Here is a 17078-nt window from a genome sequence, read left to right as displayed (position 1 = left end):
GGTGGGCAGTTTTTTTAGAAGTCCTGCCCTGCCTTTCTCCTATTCTCGGAGGCTCCACCTTACCTCTTTGTGTTTCTCCATGGTGGCATACAGTTTCTGCGAGAGGTCGTTGGATACATTGGGCATGCCTGGCTTCTTCTTATTGCCTCTGCTCAGGCTGCTCTTGTTTTTGCTGGTTTTCTTATTATTCTTCTTTTTAGCATTTTTGCTGTCTCCCTTTGTCACCTGCAGGATAGCAGAAAGGAGACAAGAAGATGTTAATGTTTTGTTAGGAAGTGATTGGAATAATACGAATGGTAAAAAAGACTCCTTTCTTTGAAACTAGAGATCATATTATGTCTTCCACCAAATGCTCTGTACTGTTTTTAAGCTGTTATTTACAGTAAACATTTCCTCCCAATGAAGAATCCCTGTACTGAGACCCTTCATTAAGGCAACGGCAGTCTTAGCTTTTTGACCAGGAGAGCCCCATAGTTTGGAGACCCTTCAGATCCAGCAACCCTATCTCAGAATTAAGGATGGGGAACAAGGAGTGGCAGTGTGGGCGGTGAAGGTGCACAGAAGTGATGAGCCAAGGACTTGGACTCATTGCCATATACTCACATTCTAGAATTTTATGGACCTACTTGAAAAAACCTCTTGAAAAACATCCAATCAATGAATTTAAACAATAAGGCTGTAAAGAGTTCTACAGACTATGTAAGGATGACTTTAGAAGGCCAAACTAAATGAGGGCAATTCTAGACACGCTGTAAGTAACAGACTGGAAAAGCTCCTCAGATGATCCTCCTACAAAACCAGGCTCTGTACACAGGGGACTAGTAAACCGTGGTCAGGCCTGTTTTTGTTGTTAAAAGGAAAAAAAAAAAAAAAAAAAGCGTCGGAGACAATATATGGCCTACAAGCCCCCAAATATCCATAATCTGGACCTTTAGACAAACTGAAGTTTACCAACCCCCTTCTAATTTTCAGTTATCAAGGTTACCAGTTACTCAAGGTTTCCCTTCTGTTTCCATGATCAGCTTCCGTTTACAAAGGGGGTCCATGTTAGGAGTTTAAAACCACAGAACTAGAACCTCGGTAACTTAGCCAATATTCTTGCCCAATTTAAAGAGGTCTTTCAGCACTGGCCAGCGCTGTTCAATGGACAGAGCATCGGCCCCAAACTGAAGGGTGATGGGATCGATTCCAGTTAAGGGTACCTACCAGGTTGCAGGTTCCCTGCCCTAGTTGGGGAGGCAACCAATTGATGTTTCTCTCTCCCCTCCCCCGGCTGCCTTCCACTCTAAGACAAACAAAACATTAAAGAGTTCTTTCACAAAACCGGAGAGCTGTAAGACCAAGTTGAAAGTTTACGCTCACTTCTGGTTTATAGATGAGAATCAAGGTACAAGTTGGAAAGGAAAATGAAAAGCCCTTACATCTGTGCTTTCATTACTGGTGTTTTCCTCTCGCTTCCTCTCTTCCTCCTCCTGTTCCAGTTCCTTAATGCTCTCTTCCAGAACATTGGGCCAGAAATCACCTTCAAAGTAGGGCAATTCCTTTGCACTTGTTAACCGATCTTCAGTAGCTTGTTTAAAAATATCCTGTGAAAATACCCAGGCACAAAATGAAATTTCTATTTTTTTTTTAAAAGGCATGTACTATACAAAAGCAGTCACAGCTAATGCACATACGAAACACCAAAGATTAAAATGTCTTCTAGTCCTGGCCGTGTGGTTCAGTGGCGAGTGCCTGCCTGTGCACTCAAGGGTCGTGGGTTCAATTCCCAGTCAAGGGCATGTACCTGGGTTGTACGTTCAATCCCTGGCCCGGGGGAGGGGTGCATGTGGGAGGCAACCAATCACTCACATCAATGTTTCTCTCTCTTTCTCTCCTCTCCCCCCCACCCCCGCCCCATTCTTTGAAAACAACAAAAACAAAACAGTAGAAAAAATACCCTTGGGTGAGGATTACAAAAAAAAAAAAAAAAAGTTCTAAAATGATGGCAGAGATTTTTTTTAAAAAAATCTCAGCATCATGCCCAGGAAGACATTTAGTGTCATACATAGTAAGAGGGCTGTCTCAAGTTAGAACTTCTGGTTTTCTTTTTCCTCTACCCACAACGCAGGCAGGAAGATCATCTGCCTTTACATAGCCCCGTGGTAGATTATCCCGCCAGGAACCACGGCAGAGGCATCGGCATTCACGCGTGGCTCTGACCACTCCGGATGACACAGGCAGCGCCATGGGAGGCACGCCTGCCTCGGATCCTCCTTGGGAGTTCCAGCAGCTTTCACTGAGCACTATGTTCAACACAAAAACTACAAAGCCCAGGAACTACATGGCTACAGAGATTCTGCTGTGCTGCTGGGAAAACACCCAGCTAATGATTTCCTCCCCAAGACTAAAAACAGGTAAGAAATTCAGTACAAGTTCTTATTTTGAGAGACCCTGTTATTAACAAACGGCTATTAAGAATACATTCTTAGTCAAATCTTTAAAACAGAAATTTGTTGATCTAGGTTTGTTGTTTTCCTTACTTTGAAAAAGTTTGACTATAGAAAAGAGAATATTAAACACTGATACAATCAACTGACTAGATTTAACAGTTTTTAAACATTTTGCCAGATACAAGTCTTCTTAATAATCCAAGCAAAATAAAAACACTTTACAAAATTAGCATAATTTTATAAGTTACATGGAAGAGGGAGAACACACAGAAGCTTTTTAAGACATTTAAGTGCAGAATACAGAGCAGCAGGATTAGTAAATTTCCACTTCTATCATTCCCCCCACTCCTCCTGACCTTGTAGTCATGGACAATCCGCTCAGACACGGACTTGTCAAGCATCTTTTTGTACCACTCCTGTAGTCGCTTGGGCTTGGGTATCTTCTGGTCAGGTGGATGGCAATGGAAAATATAGTCGTCTCCTTCACTTGGGGGACATGCCCAAATATGCCCTGTTGTATAACTAACAATAAAAAGAGAAGGAACATTCAAGAGAAATGATCATCAATTCTGGCAAGAATGCCACACTAAACTACAAGGTGAAGTCAAAAGAGAAACCAATGATTCGCCCTCAAGACAATACAAAGTAGATAATCCAGCATTAGATCCAAGTTCTTAGGCCAGAACTAGCATAACCCCAGCAGTAACAATGGAGCTCACAATGCCGAGTGCTTCTTAGAGGTTTCATGGAGGCTAGTTGTTGTTGGGGGGTGGGGAGGGGGGATCCAAAATTTGCATTTAAAATCAAATGAAAGCTACAATGCAAAGGGAAATCGATCCATTTCAATAAGAAAGCTGAACAAAATGCAAGTTGTTGCTAAGAACAGCCTGCAAGGTGAGGTGTAAGGAACCAGTCTGACCAATTTCTATATCCCGATCTCCAGACTTTTGCTTTTGGTTCTCAGATGTAAAAGGATCAATGCAAATGTTCAAGGTTCTGGTTCTAAACGAGTAACAATCAACTCTGAAATAAAACTGTACCAAACAGCTTAACTCAACAAAATAAAACTAATCTGGGATGGGTGTAACATCAAAGCTCTCCAGCGAAAGTAAAGTTCCAATTCTATTAGATGAAAACCAAAGCTGAGAAAAAAGGGTAAAAAGTTATATATTTGTACGTTTCAATTTATATCTTACCACGATACCACAGTGGTAATTAATTTAAACCATTTTAAAAAAATGCCATTTGTTATTAATACGCTTACCCTAGTTTCTTGACATATTCTAAATATCCAATTAGGATTTCATAATAGACTGCGGTCCTTAAGCATTTCGGGCGGAAGAAGTGAACACTGTCGAGATATGATATGTATACTCTCCTGTAACAAGTGGGGAGAAAGAAACCACGGCAGGTCATCACATGATTTCTTACCAATGTGGCTAAAAATACATGCTCTCCATGTTTTTTAAAGCTCACCTTGTCAACATGGTATTATTGTCAGGTATTTAAATGACTAGATTGTGAATCCTTTAGGGGAGCTTAATGAGCCTAAGGCTCTATTATAATCTCAGCACCCAGTAGTGCCTGAAACATAGTGTATCAATCAATATTTATGGATCCAAATGTATTCTGGCAGCATTCTTATCCTGGCCTTTATACTATTTTGGAAACAAATTCTAAGCCATATTTCCAGCTGATCTGCATGACATTCGTTCACATTAGTACCTCAGCAAGGTACTATCTAGATTTAAGCCCATTTTCTGAAAAGAAGTGTTTGTTTCCCATTCCAGGCTGCTATTCACAACCCTTTCCTTATTAATATGACCACAGAAAAGCAGTATTGAGCAGTACTTTGTGTTTTTGGTTTCAATACTACATTTGAGAATTTGCATTTCCAAACCAAGCACATCAAACACGTTCTTTGGCCCATTTTGTCTTTCATCTAACTACAAGCTTCCACCCACATCAGAAGGCAGCCCTAGTAACCCTTACCTCTGGTTGGGTGGAGGGCAGTCGGAGCCATACTCCTGAACATGCATGCCAAAGAAGCACAAGTCAACACCATCAATCTCTTCAAAGGCAAAGAGGGCTTTGGTTCGATAGGGAAAGGACTCTGCCATCTCTCCACTATCCACAAACCTACACAGTTCAGATGGGAGGGAAAAAACACAACACGTCATTCCGATTAGAATCATCAATAGTAACTGTGGGTGAGCAAGTGTGGATCCACAAGAGAAGATGATACCTTGCTTTCATGCCTGGTTTGACTTCCACAGTTTTGTCAGAAGCATGAACGACACGAACAGTGACTTCTCCTGACTCAGGGTGATTTTGTCTCCTCAGAAAATCATTCACACGATTCTCTAGAAAGGTGCCAAGCCTAGTGGATGGCAACCCTAGGAATGTAGAAGTTTAAAGTTCAGTAATAACCAAGATGCAAAATTATTACTGTTAAAAGCAAGCAATGTAGTCAATTTCCCCCCATGGAAGACTTCAAGAATTTGCATTCCTCCTTGCACAGGGGCCATGCTGATCTTGTCTGAATCATTCCAATTACAGTGCATATGCAGTCAAAGCAAGCAAGGTAGTCAATACTTTTTAAATGTTATTTCCCCCAACTTCTTATTTTGAAAACTTAATAATTTCAGAAGTTAAAAAATAGACCAAATATCCATATGCACTTTGCCTCGATTTGCAAAACTAATTAAAAAAAAGTTTTTTATTTTAGAGTAAGAAAAAGATACCAATGTGAGAGAGAGACATTGACCAGTTGCCTCCTGCGCACACCCCCACCTGGGACCGAACCCGAAACCCAGGCATATGCCCTGACCAGGAACTGAACCAGCACGGGATGATGCCCAACCAACTGAGCCACACGGCCAGTGCTGCAAAAATAATTTTTAAAAACGTTGGATATTATGAGAAACCTTGCAGGAATAAAAGTGACCTGCAGGTCAGCAAAGAATTGCAAAGGCACTTACGAAACTAAACGAAATACTCTTAAGATAAATTAATACTAATATAAAATTTTTAACCCCCCCGGCCCAAACCCTCAATTGAAAAGGTCACAGGTCTCAAAGCAGCCCCGCTAACGGTGCGGACAAAACTTAAGAGAACTCCTCACGGAATGGCAATCCTGGCCCAACATTCCCACGCCGGGCCCATTAGAAATGGCCCAAATATGGAGAAATGCAGAAACAAGGAAACAAAGCCTCCATTTTACAAACCCTTATGCCTACAATGTTTTCCTTAGGTCTAACGAATTTCACATCAAAAAGTATACTACAGTTCAATTCTAAGTACATATATTATAGAAACGTTATTTATTTTTAGTTTGGTTAAATACTTTAAATAAGATTGAAACAAAGCAATTCATTATAGATAGCTTATTCTTAACTATGCTTCAGTGAAGTTTTGCCAAGCTGTACCTGTAAAAATGAAACTTACTCTTAGCAGAAAACTTATTTTCTTTCCTAGTTCGTGCAGTTTTCTTTAAACAGCCATCACAGACAAACCTAAAATGTAAACAAGACTTTGCTTACAAAACTTTGAGAAACAAAGTAATGGATACTATATAATCTAGCTTATGTACTGGTCTGTGTCAAGTTAAAATTCAAAAGATGACTTGGGAGAAATAGAAACATTTCTAAATATATAACAAAAAGTTAATACAAACAGTATGTGAAGAGCTTGTAGATACCATTCACATACAAAAAGGAAAAACCTAACTGAAAAATAAAAGACATGAAGAAATGTGAAGGGCATATAAACTGCCTTACATGTGAAAATGACAAAGGATTACAGGTTAAGATAGGAATTTTGGTTTTTGGCAAAATTTTGGTATCAGTCTCTTTGCTTCTGATGGATATTTAAGTGAGTACATTCAGAAGTACCAATAGATTTAAAATGTACATTTTTAAAAACCCTCACCTGAGGAGATTTAAAAAAAAAAAATTGATTATTTAGAGAGGAAAGGAGGAGAGAGAAAGAGAAAAAGAGAGAAGCTGCCTCCCACACAGGGATCAAACCCGCAACCTTGGGTAAGTTCCCTGAATGGGAAATCGAATCCGAGACCTTCTGATGCACGGGACGACATTCCAACTAACTGAGCCATACCGGCCAGGGCCAAATGTACATTCTTTTTGTTCCTGCAGTTACATAAGGATGTGTACCTGAGCTGAATTTCTTACAAAAACCTGAGAGGTCATCAGCTAGCTGAGTGATCAGAAGTTGCAGGAACCACTGCCAATCTGTTAATTATTCTCACCCACTCTGTAATTAAGAACACTAAAAAATCATATCTAAAGACAAGCCACATAAATATCAACTACTACGAGTTTCCTGAGTTATTTTCTGGAAACTTGTTAGCCTTCTCTTTCCTGTGACCTTCAAACCAGCATCAATAATCCAAGAAAAGAGCAGAGGAAAGTATAGATAGAAATCCCATCCTAACAAGTCACTTGATGCACAGACTCTCCTCACCCCCTTCCCCTTGGACAGAGTGGGGACTAGCCCCATTATTGGAGAGTGAGAAGTGGTCCATAGCAGTAGCAGGTTAAGTGTCCCAAAATATCCACATCAAAGTCAGTGAAGATGGGCAGCTTGGATAAGTATGTGCAGAATATTCAGAAACAGAACACTGGCCCAAGAACAACTAGTTAACTGAAGTCTGTATCTAGTCACTTTATGCAACTCTGCCTTTCACTGAACAACAGCTATGTGCCTTATTACTATAGCCATTAACCTTACTGTCCAACCTCCCAAAAGGTGTTTAAGTCTAATCCTAACCAGGGCCATCATTTAATATACTATTCAGTGGAATGTTTTCTCAAAGGGAAAAAGAGGTGTTCCCTTAGCACCCTTCATATCTGTATCTTCTAATTTGTCTAATGCAGTAGAAGCAAACATTCAAAATTTGGTAAATTTAATTGCATCTAACACCTCCTTGCTAGATTCCAGGTGCTAGAGATTTCTTGTTACCTCTATTCATAAATCTTTAAAAAGCATTTACTTTTAATGTAACCAAAGATCACAAAATAATCCTATATAATAAAAGGCTAATATGCAAATCAACCAGAAGGTGGAACGACTGTTCGCTATGATGTGCACTGACCACCAGGGGGCAGACGCTCAACACAGGAGCTGCCCCCCTGGTATAAGTGCACTCCCACAGGGGGAGTGCGCTCAGCCAGAAGCCCTGAGCCGACTCATGGCTGGTGAGCACAGCGGTGGTGGTAGGAGCCTTTCCCATCTCCACAGCAGCGCTAAGGATGTCCACCTGCAGGCTTAGACCCGCTCCCCACGGGGATTGGACCTAAGCTGTCAGTAGGACATGTCCCTGAGGGCTCCCGAAGGGCGAGAGGGCCCAGGCCAGGCTGAGGGACACCCCCCCCCCCGAGTGCATTAATTTTGTGCACTGGGCCTCTAGTTTAAAATAAAAACCAGTAGAATAATTGTATATGGATTAAAAAACTGCATGCAAACAAGAGAATGATTTTTTTGATTCTAGGTTATTTAATGTTTTAAATCTAGGTTTAAATGAGCTTTTCCCAATCCAAATAACAATTTTCAGAGACAGTAACTTTAAAGATATGATATAATCATTGCAAAGACAAAAAACTCATTAAGACTCATGATGAAGAAAGAGTCTAGATAAAATACTGGTGTCTCACCCAGATGGCCAGATGATCTCATGATGAAGGACACAGATCTGATGCATCTTTCTTCCACATTCTGTACATTCAACAAACCTGGAAGTAAAATGCCAAAATATCTAAAGACTCGAAATAATAGTTTTTAAAAGATCTTTACTGTTACAGGTAGAACAAATTTCAAAGAAATGTGACATTTTTAAATGTGACGGGAAAGGCAGTAAAATGTGAATGATTCCTACTTCCAAACGAGTCTGACACTGCCCCAGCCGCTCTAGGAATGCCTACCACAGTGGTACCCGTCAGCGCTCTGAAAGGCCTCACCACAGAGTAGGGCCTGCGAGCTTGATGGAAAATGCAGAGGACAGCAGGGATGGAACACATGGCCCTGGGCAGAGGTAGCTTGGTGCTCCCCTGGGGCCTATGCAACACCAATATTAGGTCGCTTTAGTGAAATGTAAACAAATACTAACTGTAATGTAAACATCTACATTTCTACCATCTACGTTAGTTTTATGTATGTAGATTCAACCCAATATAGAATCATCTCACTGCCATGCAAACCAAGAAAATGAAGGAAAATCAAAGTGTACTGACTATTCAAGGAAATCTACTTACAGTTCAGGATCCAGTGTGTCATTTTTTCTCTTGGAAAACTGTTCTTTATTTATTGTACTAGAGAGAGAAGAGGGACACAATGAGAAAAAGCGATGTAGAAAGGTGAGCATTCTGACCACTGTTCTATCCCAAGAAACAAATCTCATATGATAAGTGGTTTATTTAAATCTTTTGAGAATACACTGAGCATACATTAAGCAGGTACATTTCTGGCTCACACAAAAAGCATGTTTACATAAAGGAATACCTATGTTTTTGGGAAGGACTTTAGAGTAAATCTATTTCTCTTTGTAGGAAGTGGAGAAACCAGGAAGAACTTAGAAACATGAGGTAATTCTCCTTTTCCTTTTAAAATCTTGCCTGCTACTCTTAATTTTATGTATTTTTGCCTTTTAATCGTTTAATGTTCCTAGACTGAACTATAAAAGATAGTTAACAGAGGCAACTAAATCACTATTTAAAAATAATACTCATTTTTCAGGGAAGTCTAATCAAATAACTTTTTATATTATAGAAAATTTCAATATCAAAAAACGTATTTTAGTTTTAAGGTTAAAATTCCTTATTTTATAATTATTTGAAATTTTTCACATGGCCTCCCAACCATCCAGAACTGGCACACCACACTCTCTGACAGCCTCACAAATACAGAAGCTAACACTTTTATCATTCTCCATCCACAATAAACTTAAGAGGGCCCAACTCTGACTACTGTGATTCTTCTTCACAAAAATGAGGGCACGTCCACATTTAAATGGTTTCCTACTAGTTACAGTCCAGCAACACATCTCTACATGGCTTGAGACCTTGCTACTCTGAAGACCAGCAGCAGAAGCCGACCTTGCTAGTACTGCAGACTCTCTGGTTCGCAGCATCGGAAGGCGGTTTCTGCATTCTTCAAAGCCACAGATGCACTGTGGGAACATGTGGTAAGACACTCACGAGTGCCAATAGTAAGGCTGCCTTCCTTTCCTGCATCAGGGAAACCTAGCCAGAGGCCTGACTTCCCTGGGTTAGCCAAACGTCAGAAAATCTCCTTAAGGCTCAAGGGACCTAGAACCTACTCCCCAGATCAAAGCCTGACTGTACTACATTGTACTTCAGTGGTGATTAAAGTTAAAGTGCAACTTCAAAAAACCCAATTTGGAAAAATTAATGTTTTTCAAAGAAGCCCTATTTTACTAGTAACATAACAATTCCATATGTTTTTTTAGAGTGCTCGGTGCTGCTTCTGTTTATTATGGGTTAAACCAGAAAAGAAGCTGAAGAATATTAAAAGTACACCAAACAGTTCTTTCTTCCTAAAACAGTCCAAATTTGAAATACAATGTCTGTCTAAATCTCTGAGCCCTGACCAAAGTCAGGGTGCGTGTGGGAGGCAAACAATCGATATGTCTTTTTCACATTGATGTTTCCCCTCTTTCTCCTTCTATCCCTCCCTTCCTCTCTCTACAAATCAATGGAAAAAATATACCGAGGTGAGGATTAACAAAAAAAACAAAACAACAAGTATAATGAGGCAGTTCGGGACATGTTTGAAATTTTTTCCCTTGGCATTTACCAAAAAACAAGAACTTGTTAAGATCTCAAAAAGCCCAACGAAGTCTCTAATTAAGTCACTCTAACAAAGGTTGTTTAATACTATTCACAATTATAGTGATTTCTGTATTAACTTAGATGAGAAGGCTGTAAGATTTCGTTCAATTCCCCTCAAATTCAAAACTGTTAATAACGAAGTTCACTGGCACTACACACTTTCAACATCTAGGAAAGAAGCTAAGTGTTTCCTTATAGAAGAAATATATCTAAAATGACCATCCAGTACTGATGTAGTCCCTCAATCAGCACTAACAGAACCGATAGAAACTTCCTTTATCTGTGCTAATCAATATGGCAGCCACTAACCACAGATGTCTATTAAGCATTTAATAAGTAGCAAGTGCAAGTGAGAAACAACTTTACATTTTATTTACTTTTAATTAGTTTGTGTTTAAGTAGCCACCTGTGGCTAATGGCTACCATATTGGACAGCATAATCCAAGACTACTCAGAAGCCTGAGCATAATCACCTGATAACAAACTGAGACTAAGATGGCACTTTTGAAAATAAGCAGGTACTTACGTTTGAGGCTGGGAAGGGTCATCCCCCAAAGAAACGCTCTCCCCTTGGATTTCATTGAAACACTTCTCACAGAAATGATACCTGTCGGCAAGAAGGCCATACTGGGGTGAACTGTTCCGTTCACACAACACAGCCCAAGCCAAGCAACGAAGCCACCAATCACAGCAGGCCAAGGAGGGGGACGGGAGCAGAGAGCAGGTCATCAACGGCGACAAGGACATTCAATGATGCAGATTTATGGGCCCCACAGAATGGGTTTTGTTTTTGGTTTGTTTTTTTGTTTTTGTTTTTGCAATCAAAGCCAAATGCAGACAACGACAAGCATGAGGGAGGGAAAAAAAACAAAAAACAAAACAAACGAAGAAATGAGGGATTGCAGGATAACAAAACAATGCAAGACAAGACAACACAAAGCAGAAAGCCAAGGCAAAGCACAGATTAGCATTAAATATCTCAAATGGGATCACAAGTAGCAAATAAAAAAGTTTCACTTACACAGACCTACACCCTTCATTTTAGTAATTAATACTCATTGGTACAAATTAATCAGAAGAAGGAAGGAGGATAAATATACTGGGGAGAGAATAATTGCCATCCTGTTACCTAAACATCGTTTTCACACACTTCTCCCCACTTCTTAAAAAAATAAAAAAATCCATTATGGATACAGTACCAGGGAACAACTTATCCAAAAACAATTGTGGGTTGGAAAAATTTTCTTTTTGATCCCAAGGAAGTCACATTAAAAAACAACGTTTTTCAATGAAAAGTCTGCACAAGTAGTTAAATACAGATTGTAAACATCAATTGGCATAGTTAAAAAGATAAAAGGAAGGCAGTAGTGTGTGTAGATTCCTTGGTAGAAAGATTACAAACAATGTAGATTGATGTTAAAAATACAAAAATGGTATGAATGTTAAGATTGTAGCATGAGAAGGAATGTTTCATGCTGGTTGTTACTTGCTTTTTTGAACATAAGGTGCTTAAAACAACTTGAGACCCACTTTTTCCAGGTTTTAATCAGTAAAACACTATGGATACTAATGACTACAAAGCACTAAGGGAGTGCACCTAACTTTTTGTAAATAAAGCAAAAAGTTTAAGTGACTCTTTCAAAGCTAGAACTGCATCTGTAGCACACAAGTTCAGAAAAAACACCACCAAGGGCTTGGTTTTATTACAGAAGAGTGTTAATCACTAGCCTTGCTCTTGATTGTCTCAGAGCCCACAGTAAACACTCTAATACTGAAAACAGGAGATGAATCATGGTTAAGATAACATGAGTGAATTTCTGTAATTACTGCCAAAAGGAAACATTATAGAGAAAGGGTGAATAGTGGTATTAAAATATTTCTTCTAATTTCTTCTCAATGTGCACGAATCCGTGCACTGGGACACTAGTATTTTTATAAACCAGGGCCCAATTGACACAAGGCTACTTTCTGCTATAAAACTGTATATTTCTACAAAGGCAAATTGCAAAATCAGAGCTTGTGCTGTACAGTTGTTTTCAAGCAAGTTACACATGAACCATGACCTTATGTGTGTTGGTCCATGTGCATGCACTCTCTAGACATGCACACACATGGACCATGGGCCACACATGGTCAAGCTTACCTGTTCTGGTAACTGTAATATGTGGCATCACGAGGGATTGTGCACAACTGTTTGCCATAGCAACAGAGTGTCTGTGGAGAGAATTCCAACTGCAAAAGAAACCATTCATTAAATAGTACACAGGCCTGAAGGACAAGCTAGAATATTTACACAAACAAATAAAAAACCAAGTCAGTGAAGTCTTAATTCTCATTTGTGTTAATCATAATGTGCTGTTTCCAAGACAGTTCACAGAACTAAAACCATTCTAGTTTACTTGTGTATTATTTCACCACTGAGTAGACTTAGTGGTCATATCCTCTCATGACTTACCAAAGAACTCAACAGGACAAGAGGAGCTTAATGTGAGTTGGTATGCACAGGCAAACCAGGACATGACAGGTAGTATGCACCCACAGGAGGTTATGATCAAATCCCTACTCCAGATGAATTTATAATCTAATGATGCAGGATTCTAATTAGTCAAGTTTTCAACACAATTTTTATCTGTGCAAATATTCTTACCTTTCTACCACAACAATATCCAAGGCTTTGCATGACTGGGTCAATTTCTTGTTCAAAGACCTCAGACAGCTTGGAGCAGTATTTGTACACCCGCGATGTTTTCCGATTATATAACCAGGCATTGTTGAACATAAGCCAAATGTCATCCACATACTGCCAGGGCTCCTGATACTGTCCAGTGTCTAACTTCCTCTTGATGGTGGAGAGATCCATGGGGCTCTTCACAATATCAAAATAATCCTAGGACAAGTAACACCAAGCAACATTACTCAAAGCCTCAATATATTTAAGGTAGATGGCCTCTCTTCCTATTATCATTAATTTTCCAGGTAATGTTGAGTCTTTGACCTGTCTATATTTCAGAAGAGTTGACTGATCCAACACCCTTTAAATCATTAGTCTATGTGGAGCAGGTCAAAGGAAAGAGTGGAGAACAGAGCTACCAGACTTTCCATACGCCAGGCTATGGTCTACAGGAACAGCTGCAGGTGCTTCACCACACAGTATATGTGCACTCAGTTTAAAGACCCCTAACATTTCAGTACTAGAAGGAAACTAAGTCCACAACATCAGTGCTCCATCTAAGGCCACAGAAAAATATAGGGGGAGGGGAAGTTCCTGACGGATTTCCACCCCTCGAAGCACTCCATTGTCTTATTCAATACTACTTAAAATCCTCAAATGGAACCTGCTAGCAGACTGGTGTAAAGGCAACTTTAAAAGCAGATGAAGCTGCCTGGCTGATGTGGCTTAGAGGTTGAACATCCACCCATGAACCAGGAGTCACGGTTCGATTCCCAGTAGGGTTTGTGCAGGAGGCAATCTCATCATTGACGTTTCTCTTCTCTCCCTCTCCCTCTCTCTGAAATCAAGTAAAAAACAAATAAAAAATCCCACAAAAATCCTCTGGAGAACTTAAGACATCAGCTGATTCAAATAGGTCTTTAAGATCTTCCAGTTAAAAAAAGCTGATGAAGCTAATTTGGGTTTATCTTTTCCATAAAAAAACACACAAAACAAAACAAAACAAAAAACAACCAAAAAACAAAACTGCTACTCCAGTGATAAACATAACCTATATGACTCAGGAAGCCCACTAAGTATATATCCAAGAGAAATAAAAACATCCACTACACAAAATTTGTATGCGAATATTCCCAGTAGCACCAGTGTCAACAGTAAAAATGTGTAAACAACCCAAATACCTAACAAAAAATAAACTGGTGAAGAAAATATGATATAGCCACACAAAGGAATATTCCTGGGCCCATAAAAAGAACTGAAATAACTGACTTGTGCTAAACAGGATGGACCCTGAAAACATTTTGCTAAGTGAAATAAGCCAGTTACAAAGTACCACATACTGTATAACTCCATTTAGTGAAATGCCCAGAATGGACAACTCAAGAAAGCAGACTTATGGTTGGCTGGGGGTACTGGCTGTGGGGTTGGGAGGCAGATGGGGAATGACTGCTTATGGATATGGTGTTTCTTTTCTTTGGTGGGCTGATAAAAATGACCCAAAACTGTGGTGATGGTTACATAATTCTGTGAATGCACAAACCATTGAATTGTATACTTTACATTAATGACTTACACCATATGTGAATTATATCTGAATAAAGCTGTTAACAAGTTAAAGAACAAAATCAGAAGTACCACCATATACTTACAGGGATTCCTAGAAGCTGAGGGTCCACAGGTTGACGAAAGGGGAGGGATTCTGGATCCTGTCGGTAAAGTGCCTCCAATGTTGGCATCAGTGCCTGGCGTAATTCTTCTGGTTTGAAAACTTAAGAGTACATTTAAAATTAGTCATTAATCATAGAAAGAGAAAAAGTTCAAGTCAAAGCTATGAATATATCTCAAGAATTACAAAATACAAAAACGCCTACGTTGTCCCCATGGAAGTATCACTAAGGGTGGGGAGCACCTTCAAAACACCATGTCTTGTAATCCTTAAACACCTTTTATGGCTCAGCTAATTTTTCAGTCAGAAATTTAGTTAACGTTTTTTTTTTTTTGTTACTCCCTCACCCAAGGACCTATTCATTGATTTTTAGAGGAAGGAAGGGAGAGAGACACAGAAGCATCAATGTGAGAAACAGGTTGGTTGCCTCTAGTATGTGCCCCATCCGGGAAGGAACCTACAACCTGGGTATGTGCCCTGACCAGGAATTGAACCTGGGACCTAGGTACGTGCCCCACCTGGGATTGGAACCCGTGACCTTTCAGTGTATGGGATGATGCTCCAACCAACTGAGCCAGAGTAGTTAAGATGGTCTTGACCAAGTAGAAAAAGAATCCCAAGCCTTCCAAAAATTTATGAAGAGATTTGTCAAAATAATATAGGAAGAGGAGGAGGCTATCAAGTAAGAATAGAAAGAACTCAGCCACAACATCAGTATTTAACAAGACAGAAATGGGATCTGGTATTGTCTTATTGCTGAAGGTATCAGAAGCACTCAAAGAAGAGTCCCTTATGTTTCAGAGCTTAGGAGGAAGACATATTTACAATTTTAATGGCAAATGTCAGGTTTCAGTTTAAGGAAACAGACTGAATTGTTATTGCCAGAACACTGGACTCAGTTTACCAAATTATGTTCAAGTGTGTTTTGCAAAAGTCAGAAAGAGTTGCGCATGTGTCACAAATGGAATCAGTTTAAGCTGTCATTCAAGAAGCTAGCCTAAAAGGTCCAATTTTGAGCTTTAAAATTACACTTAGAGCACGGGCCTTATTTCTACTATTTACAAATAAATTTTATCTTCAGGAGGGTATAAATGTTAGCACTTCAGGTATTTTTCACCTCATTATGGGGGCTGCCATAACAATAAAATCAGACAAACAGATGGCTTCTTTTGTCTCTCATACTAAGTTGTATTAAAAATAGATTTTGAGCAAACTTGTGTGATTAGCTGTTTTAAAGAGAATCTGAATAGGAACATTGGGTTTGTTGCAGCCCACATTAAAACAACTCAATATATACAACCTTACTTTTAAGTGAAAATAATGTTTTAACCCCAACATTTTAAAATACATTAATGGAACACTTTTATAAACATCCTCTCCAGGAGTCAGGAGACTATCCCTTGGATAAGCCCTGCCTGTGCCACTGAAGAGGTCACTAGAGTTACAGTAAGTTCTAGCCCTACACTAGTTAATTTCTGTGGGAATTGTTTGAGTTAAACACTGTGTTAAGCAGCACTGCTTGGTCAACTTGATTCATCAATATTCAGCAGGGTGGTTCAAAGCAGAGACTGCATAGCTGACCTGGGTTCACTAAGCTGAGTAAGCTGGGGCAAGTTACTTGTTGAGCATCAGTTTTCCTGCCTGTATAATGGGATCAACAGCATCAGAGTTTTTATAAACTTATCAAATGAGACAATGCAGGTGTGTGGCATAATGCCTGGTGCAGAGTAGGTTAACAATGTTATTATTGCTATTATTTTTTGCATTTCAAGAATATTACTTAATTTCTCTCCTCTGAAAAACCCAATTTTGACAGGGTGTTAACCACCCAACAATGAAGAAATGATGGGTATGACTGACCCAGTAATTCCAGGAAGGAAATATACCTTTAAATAAATAAATAAATAAATTCTTTTCCAACATTAGTTAATGAAAAGACCAGGCCAAGGGCTCCAAGCTTAATGAAACCACATTAGAGTCCATTTCCGAGGTCCAAGAAGCCTGAGCCCACTCTTCTCAAGGTCTTTGTTGTTCCCTGCCTTCAGGAACACAGAGCCTGAGACTTACTCTTCTTCTTTGACTGTCCTGGAGCTGGAGACGACTGAGTAACTGAAGTACTCGGCTGGTCTTCCTCCTCTTTCATTTCAGTTTTTATTTCAGTGCCTCTCTCTTCTGTTTCTGTAGGTTCCACTTTACAGTCTTCTGCTTTAGTCTAAAAGGCAAGGTAGGTATTTTAGTATTCCAAAGACATGCAACTGGAAGCAGTAAAGATCACTGACTGACTGTCGCCGCCTCCCCCAGCCCCCCCGTATGAGTATCTGAAGACCCTTTTCTCAAATGGAAATCAATGAAATGAGATCTAATTATCAGTATACGTTCCTGTAATATGTTTAATTGGGTTTCTAGACTGAGTTCCTTACCAAATCACAATAATTGCCCTACTC

General features: G+C 39.5%; 1 protein-coding gene, 1 long non-coding RNA gene and 1 other non-coding gene across 6 annotated transcripts in view; 1 reads left to right on the top strand and 2 right to left on the bottom strand.

The window, feature by feature from the left end:
• EP300 (E1A binding protein p300) overlaps positions 1 to 17078 on the bottom strand; it is a 68620-nt gene that overhangs the window by 7612 nt on the left and 43930 nt on the right. For 3 of the 4 annotated variants that reach the window (XM_008144581.3, XM_054719564.1, XM_054719563.1), the window contains 14 exons: positions 16702 to 16846; positions 14618 to 14736; positions 12945 to 13184; positions 12441 to 12529; positions 10824 to 10904; positions 8702 to 8758; positions 8105 to 8182; positions 5880 to 5947; positions 4678 to 4828; positions 4425 to 4571; positions 3697 to 3810; positions 2789 to 2954; positions 1422 to 1586; positions 64 to 225 (listed from right to left, as the gene is read on the bottom strand). In XM_008144581.3, coding sequence (XP_008142803.2) covers positions 64 to 225; positions 1422 to 1586; positions 2789 to 2954; positions 3697 to 3810; positions 4425 to 4571; positions 4678 to 4828; positions 5880 to 5947; positions 8105 to 8182; positions 8702 to 8758; positions 10824 to 10904; positions 12441 to 12529; positions 12945 to 13184; positions 14618 to 14736; positions 16702 to 16846 — 1782 coding nt within the window. The remainder of the gene's footprint in view (positions 1 to 63; positions 226 to 1421; positions 1587 to 2788; positions 2955 to 3696; positions 3811 to 4424; positions 4572 to 4677; positions 4829 to 5879; positions 5948 to 8104; positions 8183 to 8701; positions 8759 to 10823; positions 10905 to 12440; positions 12530 to 12944; positions 13185 to 14617; positions 14737 to 16701; positions 16847 to 17078) is intronic. The other variant, XM_054719562.1, reaches the window with a different exon arrangement.
• Positions 2120 to 17008, top strand: LOC114232640 (uncharacterized). The gene is made up of 4 exons (XR_003618720.2): positions 2120 to 2396; positions 8996 to 9031; positions 16017 to 16080; positions 16819 to 17008. It is a non-coding gene; the product is annotated as an uncharacterized LOC114232640 (long non-coding RNA).
• On the bottom strand, positions 4910 to 5011 carry LOC114232711 (U6 spliceosomal RNA). Its single transcript, XR_003618802.1, has one exon. It is a non-coding gene; the product is annotated as a U6 spliceosomal RNA (small nuclear RNA).

Source organism: Eptesicus fuscus, chromosome 7, assembly GCF_027574615.1.
Source record: "Eptesicus fuscus isolate TK198812 chromosome 7, DD_ASM_mEF_20220401, whole genome shotgun sequence".
Lineage (NCBI taxonomy): Eukaryota > Metazoa > Chordata > Mammalia > Chiroptera > Vespertilionidae > Eptesicus > Eptesicus fuscus.
This window is presented reverse-complemented; position numbering and strand designations above follow the sequence as displayed.